Source organism: Magnolia sinica, chromosome 12 (assembly GCF_029962835.1).
Source record: "Magnolia sinica isolate HGM2019 chromosome 12, MsV1, whole genome shotgun sequence".
Lineage (NCBI taxonomy): Eukaryota > Viridiplantae > Streptophyta > Magnoliopsida > Magnoliales > Magnoliaceae > Magnolia > Magnolia sinica.
This window is the reverse complement of record NC_080584.1, coordinates 76,725,710-76,744,384: the sequence shown is the minus strand read 5'-3', so window position 1 is coordinate 76,744,384 and position 18,675 is coordinate 76,725,710. Positions and strand designations below refer to the sequence as shown.

At 40.9% G+C, this 18,675-nt stretch overlaps 1 protein-coding gene across 1 annotated transcript; it reads left to right on the top strand.

Moving 5' to 3' along the window:
- Positions 1 to 5,908: 5,908 nt before the first annotated feature.
- On the top strand, positions 5,909 to 17,216 carry LOC131220274 (uncharacterized). Its single transcript, XM_058215225.1, has 3 exons — positions 5,909 to 6,033; positions 6,150 to 6,213; positions 16,917 to 17,216. Exons 1-3 carry the CDS (start codon positions 5,909 to 5,911, stop codon positions 17,214 to 17,216), a joined length of 489 nt encoding a protein of 162 aa, XP_058071208.1.
- The last annotated feature ends 1,459 nt before the right edge of the window (positions 17,217 to 18,675 follow it).

Genomic DNA, 18,675 nt, shown 5'->3' with positions numbered 1-18,675 from the left:
CCTTAACCTTAACCTATAACCTATACTTTTAACCTATAACCTAAACCTAAACCTAAACCTAGACTTATAACCTTAACCTAAACCTATTCTCAAATCCCAAAACCTATACGTATAACCTAAGCGCAGACCTTGACCTTGACCTTAACCTTAACCTATAACCTATACTTGTAACCTATAACCTAAACCTATACCTATAACCTATACTTATATCCTTAACCTAAACTTATAACCTTAAGCTAAATCTATTCTCAAATCCCAAAACCTATACTTATAACATAAACCTAAACCTAAACCTATAACCTAAAACCTAAAACTTAAACCCAAACCTAAACCCGAACCCGATTTCCTAAACCTAAACCTTAACCTATAACCCATACTTACAACCTTAACTTAAACCTATTCTCAAATCCCAAAACCTTAACTTATAACCTAAACTTATAACCTATACTTAACCTATACTTATAACCTTAACCTATAACCTATACCTAAACTTATAACCTTAACCTATAACCTATACTTATAACATATACATAAACTTATAACCTTAACCTAAACCTATTCTCAAATTCCAAAACTTATACTTATAATTTAAACCTAGACCTTAACCTTAACCTATAACCTCTACTTATAACCTTAACCTAAACTTACAACCTTAACCTAAACCTAAATCTTAACCTAAACTCAAATCCCTAAACCTTAACCTATAACCCAACCTAAACCTATTTGTATAACCTAAACCTATTCTCAAATCCCAAAACCTATACTTATAACATAAACCTAAACCTATAACCTATAACCTATAACCTAAACCCAAACCTAAACCTGATCCTGAACCCGAACCCGATTTCCTAAACATAAACCTTAACCTATAACCCATACTTATAACCTTAACCTAAACCTATTCTCAAATCCCAAAACCTTAACCTATAACATAAACCTAGACTTATAACCTATACTTAACCTATACTTGGAAGTGGTTTAAGGACGACCCATTTGTCCTCGCCAGCCAAGCCGAACAAGTATTTTACCTCGCTGACACCGAGTTAAGCGGCTCTGGGCACGTGGTGCAGAAAATAAAGCCCAGAAACGTATTTGATGTTTCCGTACCAGAAGTTGAAAATAGCGAGGACGAGCGAAATGACACGTCTAAGGTTAAACAAGCATATCAAAAAGACATGCCATCTAAGGATACAGGGACTGATTCAAGTGTTGATATTGATGTGGTGCAATTAGACAGAGATGATGTGCCACCTAATCATGTTGATGCCTCAATAATACATGATATTGTCAGAGATGATAGTAGTTTCATTGATGACGACGTTGCAGACAATGAGGAAGAAATACTGATAAGTGATAGTGATGGTGAAGAAAAAATAGCCCTAAGCGATAGTGATACAGATGACAATTATTAAATGTACACATGATTTACATGTCATTTCTCAATTCGTAAACGAAATACGTGTATTTAATATAGAATGACAATATGTAATGGAATTTTCAATGGTTATAGATTAAAGTTTACAGTTTTATTATATTCTGTTTGCATTATAATGTAATGGTATAATCATATTTTAATCATCTCTTTAAGCATAAGCACAAATGCATTGTACCATCAACACTACTTGTATAATGTTTTAGTATATTCCACTTGTATTGACATTGTTTAAATTTATAAGTTCATAGCTCGCACATATTTAGTGATGGCACCAGGTGGAAGAGTATATCATTCATGCACTGGATTTACCCCTTCTACCCATGATGCGACGGAGCCAGCATTGCCGTCACATGTTGCATCTTAGGCGTCTGATCCCTTAGTCACGCATACATCGGGCACTGCATGTAAGTCTAGACATATATTTCTTTTAATAATTTCTGTTTATGTTTAGACTTACATATTTCTTTTGCAACAACATTGTCGACCAGTGGACAAGGACGTGGACTCACGCGTGGGTTGCTTTTAGAGCAAATTATGTGTGAGGGTAGGGTGACGGTAGAGTTCCTACAGGACTGCATTAGACCTATTGGGAACAATGCCATATTGTTTACATCAGAGGTCGGTGTATTATGCCGATATCTGATCCCCCCACCACCCCCCGTTGGGGAGACATGATCGATGATGCGCGACAGCTCATCCGTCAACACCTTTAGGTAAATTTTAGTAAATTAAAATTTATTTTATAAAAGTTTATTTACGGTTAAGTTATTTTCTTAATAAGTTTATTACCTTAATCTATTATTTACGAAACTGTAGGATAAATTTGACTTGAATTTGAGTGTTCCACACATCTTTCATGCCGTCGATCACATGATGAAGGAGCGGTTCAAGGATTACCATGGTAAGTTACACCAGCAGTATAAGCGATGTGCGAGCTACGAGGAGGCCGTACAGTTCGCACTGCCGCACGTGACCAATGAGGATTGACGAATATTCTGCGATAGGTTTTCGTCTGATTCTTTTCAGGTAATATTTACATATTTACAATATCTTAACGTAATAATTAAATTCATAATTAATAATAATGTATTATGAATAATGTGCTCAGAAGAGGAGCAAAATAAATTCTGACAATAGGGAAAAGTTAGAAGTGAACCACATAGCTGGTTCAAAGTCATTTGTACGACATCGTCATGACATGGTAAGAAAGTACTGGTAATTATTACGTTTATATATTCTTTTCATGCATTTATATTAACTCTATTATCTTTTCGATTGTGCAACTAGATTCCGTCACTGGCTAAGAACCCAGACTAGTAGACTTTTATAGAGGGACTCACTGTCGGTAGGCGACGGGATCAGGTACATCCTAGAGCTAGTTAGATTTGGGTAAAAAATCTTACATTATAAAATTTAATTGCATTAAATTATAATGATGTCATTTATTATGAAAATTCATATATTTTCATTACAGGAGGAGATGGACACCTTATGCAGTCAGCCCACTCACGATGGTGCTCAGCAGAGTAAGCCAGAGATCCTGAGTCAGGTGCTTGCACCTGTTCTGGATATGTGCATGGGCTTGGCCATGGTGGCAAGCTCATGGCACCCACTAGAGTTGCCTCCAGCCGATCCATCGTCCTTGGCGATAACGCCGTACGCCGAGCTGATACCGCAGAGAGAGAGGTTCAGCAGCTACGGGTCGTCACCAATGACATCAGAGATCAGCTGGATAGGTAGAGAGAGGAGCCAGTGAGGCAGAGGGAGGAGTAGGAGAGGAGGATGAAGGAGCTGGCGAGGAGGATGGAGGAGGAGCTGGCGAGGCAGAGGGAGGAGCAGGACAGGAGGATGGAGGATCAGCTGGCGAAGCAGAGAGAGGAGCAGGATAGGAGGATGGAGGAGATGTGGGTGGAGCATAAGCGACGGATGACGGAGATGTTTCAGGCTCTCGCTGCACGCTTACCCAAGGATGCCTCACAACCTCCGCCTTCATCTTTATGATTTTTTTATATTTGTTTATGATGTTAAGTTTATATGTATTTATGCGTGAATGAATGTGATGTGAATAAGATTGTTTATGTTTGGATGAATGTAGTTTATGTTTGGATGGATGTGAATGTGAATATGATGAAATATATTATATATCAGGTGTATAACAGGATGAATATGATGAAATATAGTGTTAACAGGTGTATATCAGGAATATTTTGTGCTGGAATGTTTTTTTTAAAAAAAAGACTTTTACCTACGAAAATTTTCGGAGGTAAAAGTTGAACACCTATTTTTTAGCGACGAAAATGTTCATTTCTAAAAGGTTTGTAATGATTTTTTGCAGCAAAAAGTCTTGTAAATTTTTTAGCAACAAATATTTTCATCACTAAAAGTGGAACGAATATTTTTAGCAATGAATAATTTCACTATTGAAAGTCTTGTGAAGTTTTTCAGCAGCGAATCTTTTTGTCGCTAAAAGTGGAGCGAATATTTTTAGCAGCGAATATTTTCGCTGCTAAAAGTCTTGTCTTGTTTTTTTAGCGACGAATATTTTCGTCACAAAAAGTGGAACGAATATATTTAGCAGCGAAAATTTTCGCTACCAAAAGTCTTATGAAGTTTTTTTAGCGACGAAAATTTTCGTCGCTAAAAGTGGAACGAATATGTTTAGCAGCGAATATTTTCGCTGCTGAAAGTCTTGTAAGGTTTTTTTAGCGACGAATATTTTCGTCGCTAAAAGTGGAACGAATATTTTTAGCAGTGAATTTTTTCGCTGTTAAAAGTCTTGTGAAGTTTTTTTAGCGACGGATATTTTCATCACTAAAAGTGGAGCGAATAGTTTTAGCAGCGAAAATTTTCGCTGCTAAAAGTCTTGTAAAGTTTTTTTAGCGACGAATATTTTCGTCGCTAAAAAGCTTGCCTTTGGTGACGATTCATATTTTTTGCTGATAAAACCTTTCTACTTCGGTCTTTTAGTGACGAATTCAGCGATGAAAATTTTTGTCGCTAAAATTGTTTTTCTACGAAAATTTTCATCGCTAAAAGTGGGATTTCTTGTAGTGAGGTGTGGATTGGACAGGATCCATCGTACAGTCATCTCAGGGTGTTTGGATACAGGGCATCTGTACACGTACTAAAGGATGAGAGGTCTAAGCTCAATATGAAGATCAGGCAGTATGTGTTCTTGGGGTACGGTGATGAAAAGTTCGGTAACAGATTATGGGATCCAACCGAAAAGAAGCTCGTCAGGAGCAGAGATGTGGTTTTCTTTAAAGATTAGTGTATAAAAGACATTGGTAAGCAAGAGAAGAACCTACCTAGCTCAAGTGAGGTAGAGGACATGGATTCGATTATTCCTCCCGTGGTGCCTAATGACGAGGGAGTACAATAAGGTGCAGAGGACAAGAGAGTTCCTTTAGAAGTTGGACCAGGGGAGCAGCCCCCACTTGATCCACCAGTTGAGCCAAAGGTGAGGAGGTCATTTAGGGACAGACATTCGTCCAAGATGTACTCGCCGCATGAGTACATTATGCTCACTGATGGGGGAGAGCCAAAAGATTATTCTGAGGCCCTAGCCGACGAGCATAAGAGAGAGTGGTTAAAAGCTATGCAAGAGAAAATGAAATCCTTGCATAAAAACCACACCTATGATATGGTGAAACTACCTAAGGGCAAGAAAGCTTTGAGTAACAGTGGGTGTTCAGAAAGAAAGTTAAGCAGAAGAATTCACAGACGAGGTTCAAGGCCAGACTTGTAGTGAAAGGGTTTGGTCAGAGGAAAGGTATAGACTTCGAGGAGACATTCTCACCAGTGGTGAAGATGACATCCATTCGGGTGTTGCTTAGGTTGGTGGCTAGAATGGATCTGGAGACAGAGCAGTTAGATGTTAAAACTGTCTTCCTCCATGGTGACCTGGAAGAAGAGATTTACATGCACCAACCAGAGGGGTTCGAAGTCAAGGGCAAAGAGCATATGGTGTATAGGCTGAGGAGGAGCTTATATGGGCTGAAACAAGCTCCAAGGCAATGGTATAAGAAGTTTGACTCATTTATGTTGAAGCATGGGTATGACAGAACGGAGTCAGACCACTGTGTGTTCACATGCAAGTTCTCAGATGATGATTTCTTAGTTCTACTATTATACGTTGATGACATGCTGATCATGAGAAAAGACATCAAGAAGATCGACATGCTGAAATAGGAGTTGGGCAAGTCATTTTCGATGAAAGACTTGGGCCCAGCTAAACAAATCTTATGAATGGAGATAACTCGTGACAGAAGCAGCAGGAAACTTTGGTTGTCACAAGAGTTGTATATTGAGAAAGTCCTAGAGCAGTTCAATATGAATGCAATGAAGCCGGTCAGTACTCCACTGGATAGTCACTTCAGATTGAGCGACAAGCAATGTCCCAAGACGAAGGCAGAGGTGGATGAGATGCAGAAGATACCCTACGCGTCAGCAGTAGAAAATTTGATGTATGCTATGACGTGTACACGCTCAGACATAGCATATGCGGTTGGTGTTGTCAGCCGGTATCTTGACAATCTCGGCAAAGAGCATTGGGCAGCTGTGAAATGGATACTGCGGTTACTAAGAGGCTCATTCAGGTCGAGCCTATGCTATGGTGACGGAAAACTTGTGTTAGAGGGCTACACAGATGCAGATATGACAAGTAACATAGATTCCAGGAAGCCTATATTGGGGTTCATGTTCACGTTTGCAGGGGGAGCGATTTCTTAACAAAGCAAGCTACAGAAGGTCGTAGCATTGTCAACGATAGAGGCCAAGTAAATTACAGTCATAATGCATGTAAAGAGATGCTTTGGATAAAGAGGTTCCTATAGGAACTAAGCCTAAAGTAGGAGCAGCACATGGTCTATTACGATAGTCAAAGTGCTATACACTTGAGCAAGAATCCAAGTTAGCACTTTAAGTCGAAGCACATAGAGATTCGGTATCACTGGATTAGGAATACTTTGGAACAGAAGGTGTTACAGCTTGAGAAGATCCACACAGACGATAATGGGTCAGACATGATGACCAAGGCTTTGATTAAGGGCAAGTTTGAGGTTTGTAGAAACCAGACTGACTTGAAGAAGGTGAATTCCTCCTTCGTTGAAAAAGGAGGTATTTGATGGGGATTTTCTCCTCATTGCTGGGTTCGATGAAATCAAACCAGTTTCGATATCATCGATAATTGTTAGGATTTTTCACCACTGGTCAGTGGATAGTTTTGGTCCTATTTCAATATTATTGAAGGACCTTAGCTGATATCGCAGCCTGTCATCGAAGGTTACTCGATGACATTGATAATTGTCAAAAATTTTCACCCTAGTTGCTGGACAGTTTTGGTCCTGTTTCGATATCATTGAAGGACCTTAGATGATATCGAAGGCTGTCATCGAGAGACCTTCGATATCATCGAAGAGTTACGCAGATGCGATTGCGGAAACGCAAATTCTACGGAAACTTTTTCCTATTTTGATTTTACCTCTTTCTATTATTATATAAAGAGGTGTATGCAAGATTGGGGTATATTCAAGGGTATTCTAAGGTTTCTTAAAGGTTTTCTAGGAGGGCTTAGGGCTATTAAAGGTGAGAGAGAGTGGGAGAGAGAAACAGAGAGAGGAAGCTTGTGGAAGGGAGATTCTAATCGTAGAGGTGATCTACTTCGCAGTCCACATCTCAGCGCTTCTACGTCCTCGTGATCGGCAAGATCCCTCTGTTGTTATTATTCTATTATTGTTCATCCACTCCTGCATGAGTGAAGAAGGTTAGATCCAAGCGGTGTGTACTTGTGATCGTTTGTAACGTTCTGCTTTATAGTGGATTGTTGATCTGGACGAGGTCCCGTGGTTTTTACATCTTTAAGGGTTTTCCATGTAAAATTCCTTGGTGTCGTGTGGTTTATGCTTTGATTTATTTCATTGCTTTATTATCCCATAATTCTAGTTTGTTTTGGGAGGCTAGATCCTAAGGTTTTGTGCAAGGCTTAAAAGCTATTTAGTTAAGTTTAATAATCAAACTAACTTAATTAAATATATATATATATATATAACTTATTAACTTACATAAGATTTTTTTAAGCTACTTATTTGGTAGTGTCCAAATGACACTTTGACTAAGTTGACCAAAGAAACTATTATAAAGTTGTTAAATATAATATATATATATATATATATGTAACCGATTGACTTACATAAGATTTTTTTAAGCTACTTATTTGGTAGTGTCCAAATGACACTTTGGCTGATTGACTGCATTGAAGGCATCTCTAGTCCCTCCTGGATGTAAAGGTATTGGGTGGAAGGAATTAGCAATCTCATAAGGAGAGGTCCTTTTGTGTTTTCTCTTATTCTGAGGGAGGCTAATGGCCTGGCCGATGGTCTGGCAAAGGAGGGCAGTGCTAACCAGGTGACCAGTCTCTTTCGTTCATTTCTCGATCTCCCACGTTTGGTTAAGGGGTGATTATTTATGGACAAAGCGGGTTTCGGCTCAATTCGGAAGGTCCATTAATGTTTATCTTGTATAGATATGATAGGGGGGCCAGCCCCTTTTGTCTGTGGTCCCCCCCCCCCCCCCCCTAAGGAAATGCTTCTCTCTATTTTCCTTTGATATCAATGAAATGCTTTTTTTAAAGGGTAATTATTTATCTAATCATTGGAATATTCTTTAACCCTCTCATAATCTTTCATGGTTTAAAGATGGCCATTCAAGGATGGTTAGTAGGAATCTAGTAAAGTTTGAATATGAATTTTTAGAAGCCCATTTGTTATAAAATTCCCACCCACCATTGGTAGATGGCATATTAAGACTTAGGATCCATTGTGTGTCACTAACCATTGGGGCCACATGTAATGAAATATGATGATATGGACAGTGCATGTTGTGGCCTCTATAATATGCAGGCTACCATGATAGATGGATTATTGAGAATTCCTCCTCTATTAGTTAAATAAAATAGATGCACTTGATTTTCATAAAAATCAAAATAAAAAAACTTGTTTTCCTCCAAAAGTCTTTTTGAAAAAAGTGTGAAAATGTGATTTATTATTATTATTATTTATTTATTTTTGCATTGTCCCACATTGTTCAAAGTAAAAAATAAAAACAAAAAATGGATTCATAAATGATCTTTTGAGTAGCTTACTTAGGCCCCGTTTGTTAAATCTGAAGTCTAAAATCGAAATATGAAATCTGAGGCATGAATCTATAATCTAAACACGATGTCTAAATCTGAAGTCGGAAAACTTGTTTGATAACTATTATTGAAGTCTGAAAATTAAGTATTGAATTTGAAACAACTTGTTTGTTAATAAACCTATGAAATGTTTGAAATTTGTTAATTTGACACATTTTCCCTATTTCCTGTTTGAAATGTTTTACATTCCGTAGAAATTATTTTTTATTAAATAAAAATAAAATCATTCCATTTAATTCAAATAAACTAAAGTATTTAATAGAATATTAAAATATCATTATCCATAAAATAGCAGAGTAAAAAATAAAAATAATCTAATCTTATACAAAGAAACTAAAGAAACAACCAATGATGCAATGGAGAAGTGAATGAGAGGTTTGTTGTGTTTTAGTAAAACCTAAATGTGAACACCACTCTTTTCTCATTGTATTTGATATGTTGGGTATCATGGCGTCCACTATAATGTATTTGTTTTATATCCACTTTATCCATCCCCTTAGCCATCTCATTTTAAGGCATGGGCCCAAAATTGAAGTAAATCCTAATCTTTGGAGGACCACACCATAAGAAATGGTGAGACAATGGTGCCCACATTGGGTGGATCCGGATGGGCGCGGGTTAGGTACTACCCCACTCAAGACCCAGATTTCCAGCGAATGGTTTCTAAAATGGGATGCAAGGTGGGCCCACTGTGATGTTTGTGGGAAATCCACCCTGTCCATCCATTTTATGAGCTCATTTTAGGACTTTCCACCAAAAATTAGGTGGATCAAAAATTCAAGTGAGCCACATGAGTGGAAACAGTTGGAATTCAGTTACCACCATTGATATATTCATTTGGACACAATAGTTTTGTATCATGTTAGTGTTTTTTTTTTTTTTTTTTTTTTTTTAAATTCATCCCAATGGGAATTACCTTGTAAATGGTTTGTATGGCCTATAAACATTAAGGTCGAGGCTAGAATGGTTTCAACGGAAAGAATTTCTTTCCCCAATTTTTCCTCTCATGTGATCCACTTGTGTTCCACTTGAGTTTTGGATCCACCTCATTTTTGTTGAAATGTCCTAAATTGTGTTTGCAAAACAGATGTACGAGATAGATTTCTCACAAACATCACAATAGGCCTCACCTTGCATCCCAACATCGGAATTTACTGCAAAAGGCTTTCATGGATTGCCTCCTAGTACTGCGCCGTTGGCATTAGCATGGACGCGGATTTCCTGGAAAGCCTTTAGCAGTAAGTTGCTAAACTAGAAACATAGGTAGGGCCCACCATGATGTTTGTGAGAAATCTACCCCGTCCATCCGTACTGTGAGAGCATTTTAGGACTTGAGACCAAAAGTGAGCAGGATCCAAGATTCAAGTGGGCCGCACTAAAGGAAAGGTGGGTAGGGAAATTCCTATAGTTGAAACCTCCATGGGGTCGACCGTGATGTTTAAATGCCATTCGTATCATTGTGCATATCGTTCATAACGTCATTCCTGATGGGATGAACTGTGAACACAAATATTACCTTGATTTAAAACTTATGTGGCCCCACGAATATTTCAGTTGTGGACGTTCAATCCTCACATTTTCATCCCACTTGAGTATTGGATTCGACTTACTTTTGGTCCCATGTCCTAAAATAAACTCACAAAATAGATGTATAGGGTGTATTTCTCATTAAGGTGGGCCCACCTATGTTTCGAGCACAGGAACTTCCTCCAAAAGGTTTTAGCAAGAAATCCGCTTCCCAGTAGCATACTGGATTTGGATGGGGACTGCTTACTGGTGTTGCTACAGTGAGGTGGCTATTGAATGGTAATGTGTGGCCCCACCATAATGTACATTCTTTATCCACACTGTCCATCCATTTTTTTCGGATCATTTGAGGGGAATGATCCAAAAAATGAGGAAGATCTAAATTTCATGTGGACTCGACCATAGGAAATAGTGGTGATCGAATGCCCACTATTAAAAGCTTTGTGGGGACAAAAAAGTTACGGATGAACCTAATATTTTTGTTTTCCCTTCATCCATGTTTGTCTAACCTAATCAACAAGTTGGATGATAAATTAGCATTACAGTGGGCTTAGAAAGTTTTTAATGACGTGTGTTTAATCACCATTGTTTTCTTGTGGTGTGGTCCACATAAGATTTTGATCTATCTCATTTTTAGGTCAATGCATTAAAATGATCTGGAAAAATAGATGAATGGTATGACTAAAGCACATATATTATAGTGGGGGACAAAGAGCATGGTCTAATCCATTCTCATTATTAGCAGAGTCAGTGGGCAATCTGAATGGGACGCAGAATTAATGCAAACGCCTTTCGCCGGAAGTTTCTGCGTAAGGATTGTGGGTGGGGCCTACTGTGATGTTTGTGAGAAATCCAACCCATCCATCAATTTTTCGATCTTATTTTAGGACATGCAACCAAAAATAAGGTGGATCAAAACTCGAATAGGCCACACAAGAGGAAATAGTGGGGATTTAGTGACCACCATTGAAATAATTATATGGCCATAAAAGTTTTGTATCAGTTAAGTTTTTGGTATTTTTGCTTCATCTCAATGAAAATGACCTTATAAATGGTTTGGATGGCATATAAACATCAAGGTGGAGCCTAGGAAGGTTTCAATGGGAGGCATTCATTTCCCCACTGTTTCATCTAGTATGGCCCACTTGAGTTTTGGATCCTCCTCATTTTTTATTGCATGTCCTAAAATAACTGAAAAAATGGATGAACAAGTCGGATTTCATAAACATCATGCTGGACCCCACCTTACATCCCAATGCAGGAACTTTCTTAGAAAGGCTTTATCAAGAAATCTGTGAGTGATGCCAACCAGAGATTGGCGTCCTTGTCAGTGGCTCTATGGCACCTATCGTGATGTATATTTTTATCCACACCGCCCATCCACTTTTTCATATGATTTGGGAGCATAAGATTTTTTTTATTTTTTTATTTTTTTTAAAAAAAGGGGTAGATATAAGGCTCAAGTGGGCCACACTGCAGGAAATAGTTAAAATTGCGCGCCTGCGGTTGAAAACCTCTTAGGTCCAAAGAATGCCATAATCAAGCTGATATTTGTGTTTTTTCCATTCTCATCTAGGTACATGTGACCTTATGAAGAGGTTATATTGGAAATAAACGTCACATTGGATCCTAGGAAAGTTTCAACAATAGTTATTTAATATCCATAGGTTTCTATGGTGTGGTCCACTTGAGTTTTACAGGTGCCTCATTTTTGAGCTCATTATCACACCCCAAACTCGGAAACCGGGCTCACAAAATTCCCGATCACCGAATCTGGTGCCGACAGCCTCCGTAGTGCCCCATTCTCGGATTCCAGCACTCATATGCCAGATTCCGATCCTGGGAACTTACAAGGAGGATTTTCAATATAATTTTTTTTTTTGTATAGAGCATAACCACAAGTTTACCCAAATCACGAAGGGCAACATCATAATCATATATCCACTAATATAAATATTTGAATACAATGCTGAAAGAGAAATACATATATCGAAATCAAAACTCCAGAGGATATGCATGCTCCAAGCTTAATGCTGCTGCAACCTAACGTCACCTGCACGCATCTATCGTGCATAAGCTTACGAAAGCTTAGAAGGTAGTGAAAGTGTGTGCACAAGATAAGTGCTAAGTATACCATAAAGCCCATAAATCATACATCATCGGAATAAGCAGAAATACTGACAAGATCATGAATCATACGATATCAGAGTAAGCGAAAATATACAGGTAAGTCCATGAGTGCTATCAGCCGTACCAAGGCTATGCAATGCAAAACATAATAAGACAATAACAGATGCTGAGGATGCAATGCAATATGCAAATCATGACGAGCCACAAATACTGTCAACCTCATCTAGGCCATATAAGTGCAAAAACATAATAACTCAAAATAGTAAGTACTGCAGATGTAATGTAATATGCGGTGCGAATGAAATAACCATGCGGGAATGTGAAGTCGGGATGATAGTACGAAGTATCACAGGCTATGGGGTCCATCACAAGAGAAATCTATCCAAACCAGTCCCATACCTAAATTTGGATAGTCAGGCACAATGTGGTAAACTTCTGATCTCAGGTTAGTCGCGCGTCCAACCGAAATCCCAGCCATGCGATGGTACACCTAACAAATAGTTACGCACCACCAGCCCAGGTAGATAGTGGATGAATGAATGAATGAATATGCAACTCCTACTCAATAAGTCCACATATCAGTACGGTTGCTTTCTGGGGAAATCACCGGGGTTTATTACACTCGACACCGACTGCCTCCTCCCTAGCTGCACAGCCCAGCGAGTGGAATAGACCTCACTATCCGCCTGACCAGTAGTCTGCCAATACCTACCCGGCCTATCGATAGCGGACCCATTTACATGCTGGTCATACTCATCCTAGCTTATAGCCCCCTCACTCAGGGGGATAAGGCCACACCCCCTCCCAACTGACCACGACACAGTGGGAGACGCGGCTTACTGGTATTCGGCACTCGGGCACTCATGTTCCACTCAGTTTAGACGTTGGGGCTACTCCTGGCCTTGGAGGTTCTGGAATTTTCACCCAAGGACATTCTAAGTGCCCATAGTGCTAGAACCAAATATTTTCGGTGTCCCATCTGGCCATCCATGATGTACCTGTGGAGGTCACGGTCCTGATGTCGCTAAGGCATACAATGATCAAGTCACATATATGCGAGATGCATGATTCACACCGTACATTCATGCAGCAATCCTGCGTGTACCACACAATCATGTGGGGCACTCTGCCTCATAAGGAGTCCCATAAATGCTTCAGCCCAACGGCTTATGCTATGATCAAACATTCCTCATATCAAGCATACATATGATGCATATGGGCATGAATCATGGAGCTATACTAAGCATGTTATAAAGTGATGAATTATCAATAAGTATGGGCCTATCAATGGGCCCTAAGGAGAGTTATAATGTGGACATTTAACCAACATTATTCTTACAATGTGGACGTCAAACCAACATCGCTCCCAAGGCACGGTCTGCCATAAATGTCATTACATAACCCATGGTGGAATCACACAATGTAATAGACCTTGTATACATCCCATTGGGCCTCAACCCATGGGCCTCAAATGCATCAAATGGGCCTTAACTCACGGCCCTAATACACACAATGGGCCTTAACCCAATGGGCTCCAAATACAGCACAATGGGCCTCAACTCACGGGCCCTTATACATTACAATGGGCTTCAACCCATGGGCCCTAATACATCACAATGGGCCTCGACCCATGGGCCCCAAATACATCACAATGGGCCTCAATACACGGGCCTCAAATACATAATAGGTGGGCCCTGCACCTGGGCCTCAAAACACACAACAGGTGGGCCCCGCTCATGGGTCAAAGATACATCCTGATGAGTCACATGTATATCAAAGTGGGCCTCTTGATTAGGCCACGAAATACATCAAAGTGGGCCTAATGGATGGGCCACAAAGTACATCAAGGTGGGCCTAAACAACGGCTATAAATATGACAAGATGAGCCTAATCACTTGGGCCTTATATATGCACCAAGGTGGGCCTCAATGGACGACCACAATTAAGTCAAAATGGGCGTCATACATATACCAAGGTGGGGTCCACTTGAACTATAGATTTGTCTTATTTTTAGTCTCAAGCTTGTAAAAAGAGCTTTCAAAATGGTTGGACAGTTTGTATGCAACACAAGCATCATGGTGGGGGGTCCACATGAAGGCCCACCATCATATATATATTATGTATAATATAATATATAATTTATATACAGTATATATATACAATATTATATATATATATATATATAAATATATCTACACACACGCACACACACATGCACACACATGCACACGCACACACACCGTCTTCTGGACGGTGTGGATAGAACACAGGGGGGGTGGGGATTGGTTTCACCGTCCACTGTCAATGGACGGTGAGAATGAACACATACATCACTGTGGGTCCCATGTGGGGCCCACCATAATGCTTATATGCCATCCCATCTGTCCATAAGGTCACGCAGACCTAGATGAAGAGTAAAAATAAATTTCATCTTGATCCAAAACTTCTGTGGACCCAAAAAGGGTTTCAATGGCAGACGGTTCAGCCCTACTGTTTCCTGTGGTGTGGGCCACCTGAGCTTTGGATGGGCCTAATTTTTAAAGGGCAACCCGTTGCCCTAAGGGCCCACCGAGTGGTCGGAGTGGATACATAACACACATCATGGTGGGGCCCACGGCTAGGACTGTGGGTCCCTGTTCATCCGCCCTCTAGATGCCGCAGGCATTGTTTTAGTCCGATGAATTATATATATATATATATATATATATATATATATATATATATATATATATATTGAAAATTGCATTTTTTCACGGTTTTTCCGTGGTAGAGCCCGCATCGGGTGAATCCGACCCACCCAATGGATTCCATAGTCCATAATCCACCCATCAAGCCCAATATTGGGCATCTTTTAGCATGTAGAAAATTTTAGGTGACTTTAAACGGTGAGAATCAGTGTTTGTTAAGGTATGGCCTACGAGAAAGTTGGATCAGCTTCATTTTTCGGCTCAACGCCTAAAATGAGCTGGTAAATAGGATGGACGGCATGGATTGGATACTTACATCGAGGTGGGGCCTACATGGACGACCCTCTCCAAAGCTTGAGAATCAAGCTAACATATATTTTTTTCCTTTCACGTCCAGCGTCCCTGGACGCTGGACGGTTTTAGCATAACACATGTAAACAAGTGGGCTTTACTCAGGTGGGTCACCACATAGCTGGGTGGTGTGGAACAACATATATACAAGTGGGCCCCACCTACAAATCACTTGGATCAAATACATGCTTTATGGTGGGGTCCATTCGGGTGGGCCACATGGACATATCATCACATAAAAAGAAAAAGAGAGAGAGAAAAGAGAGAGAGAGAGACGGGACATGTGTGATGGAGGGACCCCGGCACTATGGACCCTCCGTTTCAAGCATCCAATCATACATCAAGTAAGTCCCATTGCATGTGGGCCCACCAAATTAAAGATCAACGGTGGAGATCCCTTCTCCACCAAGATGTAAGGTCTAGATGACCCCTTTTTAGACTAGAAAGTAAACATCATGATGGGGTCCATGGAGAATGGCCCCATCATGGAATGGTAATAAAATCAAGATGGGCCATCGGCCACATCTAGGGTCCCAAGTGAGATCCATACCATTAATCGGTAGGCCTCACTTGGCCCTTCATCAAAACATGAAAAATCTAGCCTAATGAGCACCCACCGTTTGATCTTCTCGGTCCATTGGAACGCCGGTCTCCTTGTGTTTCACTTTGATGGTGGAAGATGAGAGTTGAATGGCTAGGATGATGGATTTGGGATGGGAAAGTGGGCCATACACATGCACTTTCTCTCTCTTAGAAAACCATGGACGTCCACTCTTTTGCTTGAGATTTTTGTTTCTTGGAATTTGAGGGAGAGAGAGAGTTGTAAGGAGAGATAGTGATGGATGAGGTGATGGATTGGTTGACTTTGGGTTTGCTTGACTTGTGGAGAAAGAAAGCATGGGTTGCTTTGTACTTGACATGAGGTGATTGATGGGATTGATTTGACATGTTGTAGAGATTCTCTTGGGATTAAAAACGCGTGGCGTTTCTTCAAAATAAACGTTGGCCCGCATCTTCCTCCTAGGGTATCGGATCGGTACATAAGACGCAATGTTGGAACCGCGGCGATGGTGTGGTTGCAATGGTATAAGTCTCGGATAAAGCCAACTCAATTCTACAGGATACGACTTAAGGTCGTGTGCAAACATTGATTATCGGTTGCAGGTTGTCAGAATTCGACGGGAAGGATCGCGGGATTCGTCGAAACAGTATGGACTAGGATACGTGTCTTACAACTCTCCCCACGTAATAAGAAATTGTCTTCGAAATTTAATCATAACATAACCAATACAGAGCTTACCAAGATAGGGAAACCACACCGCTATATATATATATATATATATATATATATATATATATATATATATATATATATATAAAATCAGAACACAACATACCAACATAATTAAACATCTAAGGGATAGGGATAACGCCCACAAATCTCAAGCTCTAACTCCCATGATGCCTCATTCATGAAAAATCTGGGAAGACGGTGTAGGGGCCAAGTTACACGAATCATCGACCACTGCTCCTGACGACTGAGGGTCCTGCTGGGCGGCATAAAATCTACCCTGGGCCCGCTGGGGAGGTGCAGGTCCCTAATGAGGTCTCTGCTGCTGCGGGGGAGGTCCCGGAGGCTGGTGCTGCAATCCCTGCTGTTGCTTTGGGGGCTATCACAGAGGCTGATATGGTGCCCTCAGCTGTTGATGCTGTGGTGACTATCGCGGGGGTGGATGCGGTGCCCTTAGCGGCTGCTGCTGCGAATGGGGACACTTATGCACGCGATGTCCTGTTCTACCGCATCCAAAGCAGATACCTGGGAACGGTCTCGAAGGTGGTGCTGGGGGTGCCACTGGTGCTCAGAATGCTGGGCGAGTGTGCGTCGCTGCTGTGAATGATGCTGTTGTGGCTGGGAGCTACTGGAGGGCTCCTTCCTCTTCTGATCTCCCCTCAGGTCACGGGCTCTCTGTAAACTAGCCCAATCTGACTCGTAGATTTGGGCCCTCTCCACAATTTGCTCACAAGTCGGAAGCATGTGTCCGATCACATGACTCCTGAGGGCAGGACGCAAACCGTTCTCAAAACGGCGGGCCTTCCACCCCTCATCATCAATAAGGTAAGTCGTGAATCTCAACAGTGCGACAAAACGTGCCTCATACTGGGACACCATCATGTCTCCCTAAACCAGAGTCTCAAACTCTAATGTACGCTACTGGCGCACATGCTCGGGAAAGTACTTCCAGTCAAACCGGTCTACAAAGTCCTCCCAGGTCCACTCGAAATCAGTCATTACAGATCAGGCTATAGATGCCCACCAATGCTGAGCCTCACCCTCGAGAAGGAATACAGTTAAGGGGACTTGCTGCTGGGTCGTACATCTCATGGTGTCAAATATCTTCTCCACCTCTGAGCACCATATCTCCGCTGCAGTAGGGTCAGACTTGCCTTGGAAACGTGGAGGATGGTGCTTTCGGAAGTCCTTGAGAAGGACGCTCACACGCTCCTACTTAGCCTCGGATGGTATAATAGTGGGACGCCTACTCTGTCCTTGAAGAATAGCGGTCATCGCCTGAAGCATTTGCTGCACCTAGGTGGCACTCACAGGTATGGTCGGATCCGCACTGGTTTCAGGTAAAGGAGTGGCATCCTCGGGCTGGAAATCAGGAATATCTGGTGGTGGAGTGGGAGTCGCAGTAGGTAGAGCGAGAGTTGCAGGTGGTGGAGCAGGATTCTCTCAGGTCGATCTTCTAGCCATTTCATCCTACAAGAAGGAACAAGGGCCTATCAGCCTTGAGAATTATCGAAGGCATAAACGTTAAGGGTCTATGTTGAAAAATTGCTAAGTCATTCAGACTCGGAACCTATCCACTTTATGTTCATAGTAGATATGTGATGTGATCTCAGGTATTCCCAAGTTATGCTCTGATACCAACTTCTGTCGCGCCCCAAACTCAGAAACCGGGCTCACAAAATTCCTGATCGCCGAATCGGGCGCTGACAGCCTCCGTAGTGCCCCATTCTAGGATTTCGGCACTCATATGCCAGATTCCGATCCTGGGATCCTACAAGGAGGATTTTCAGTATGATTTTTTTTATATGGAGCATAACCACAAGTTTACCCAAATCACAAATGGCAACATCATCATCATATATCCACTAATATAAATATTTGAATACAATGCTAAAAGGGAAATACATATATCGAAATCAAAGCTCCATAGGATAGCTGCATGCTCCAAGCTTAATACTGCTGTAACCTAACGCCACCTGCACGCATCTATCATGCATAAGCTTACAAAAGCTTAGAAGAAGGTGAAAGTGTGTGCACAAGATAAGTGCCAAGTATACCATAA

Bases quoted from the DNA above. Each gene is read 5' to 3' on its own strand.
- LOC131220274 (XM_058215225.1), top strand. From the start codon at position 5,909: ATGACGTGTACACGCTCAGACATAGCATATGCGGTTGGTGTTGTCAGC. The intron at 6,034-6,149 runs GTCGAGCCTATG...TCACGTTTGCAG, and splicing joins TTACTAAGAGGCTCATTCAG to GGGGAGCGATTTCTTAACAA. The intron at 6,214-16,916 runs GTAAATTACAGT...GGGGAGGTGCAG, and splicing joins TTGTCAACGATAGAGGCCAA to GTCCCTAATGAGGTCTCTGC.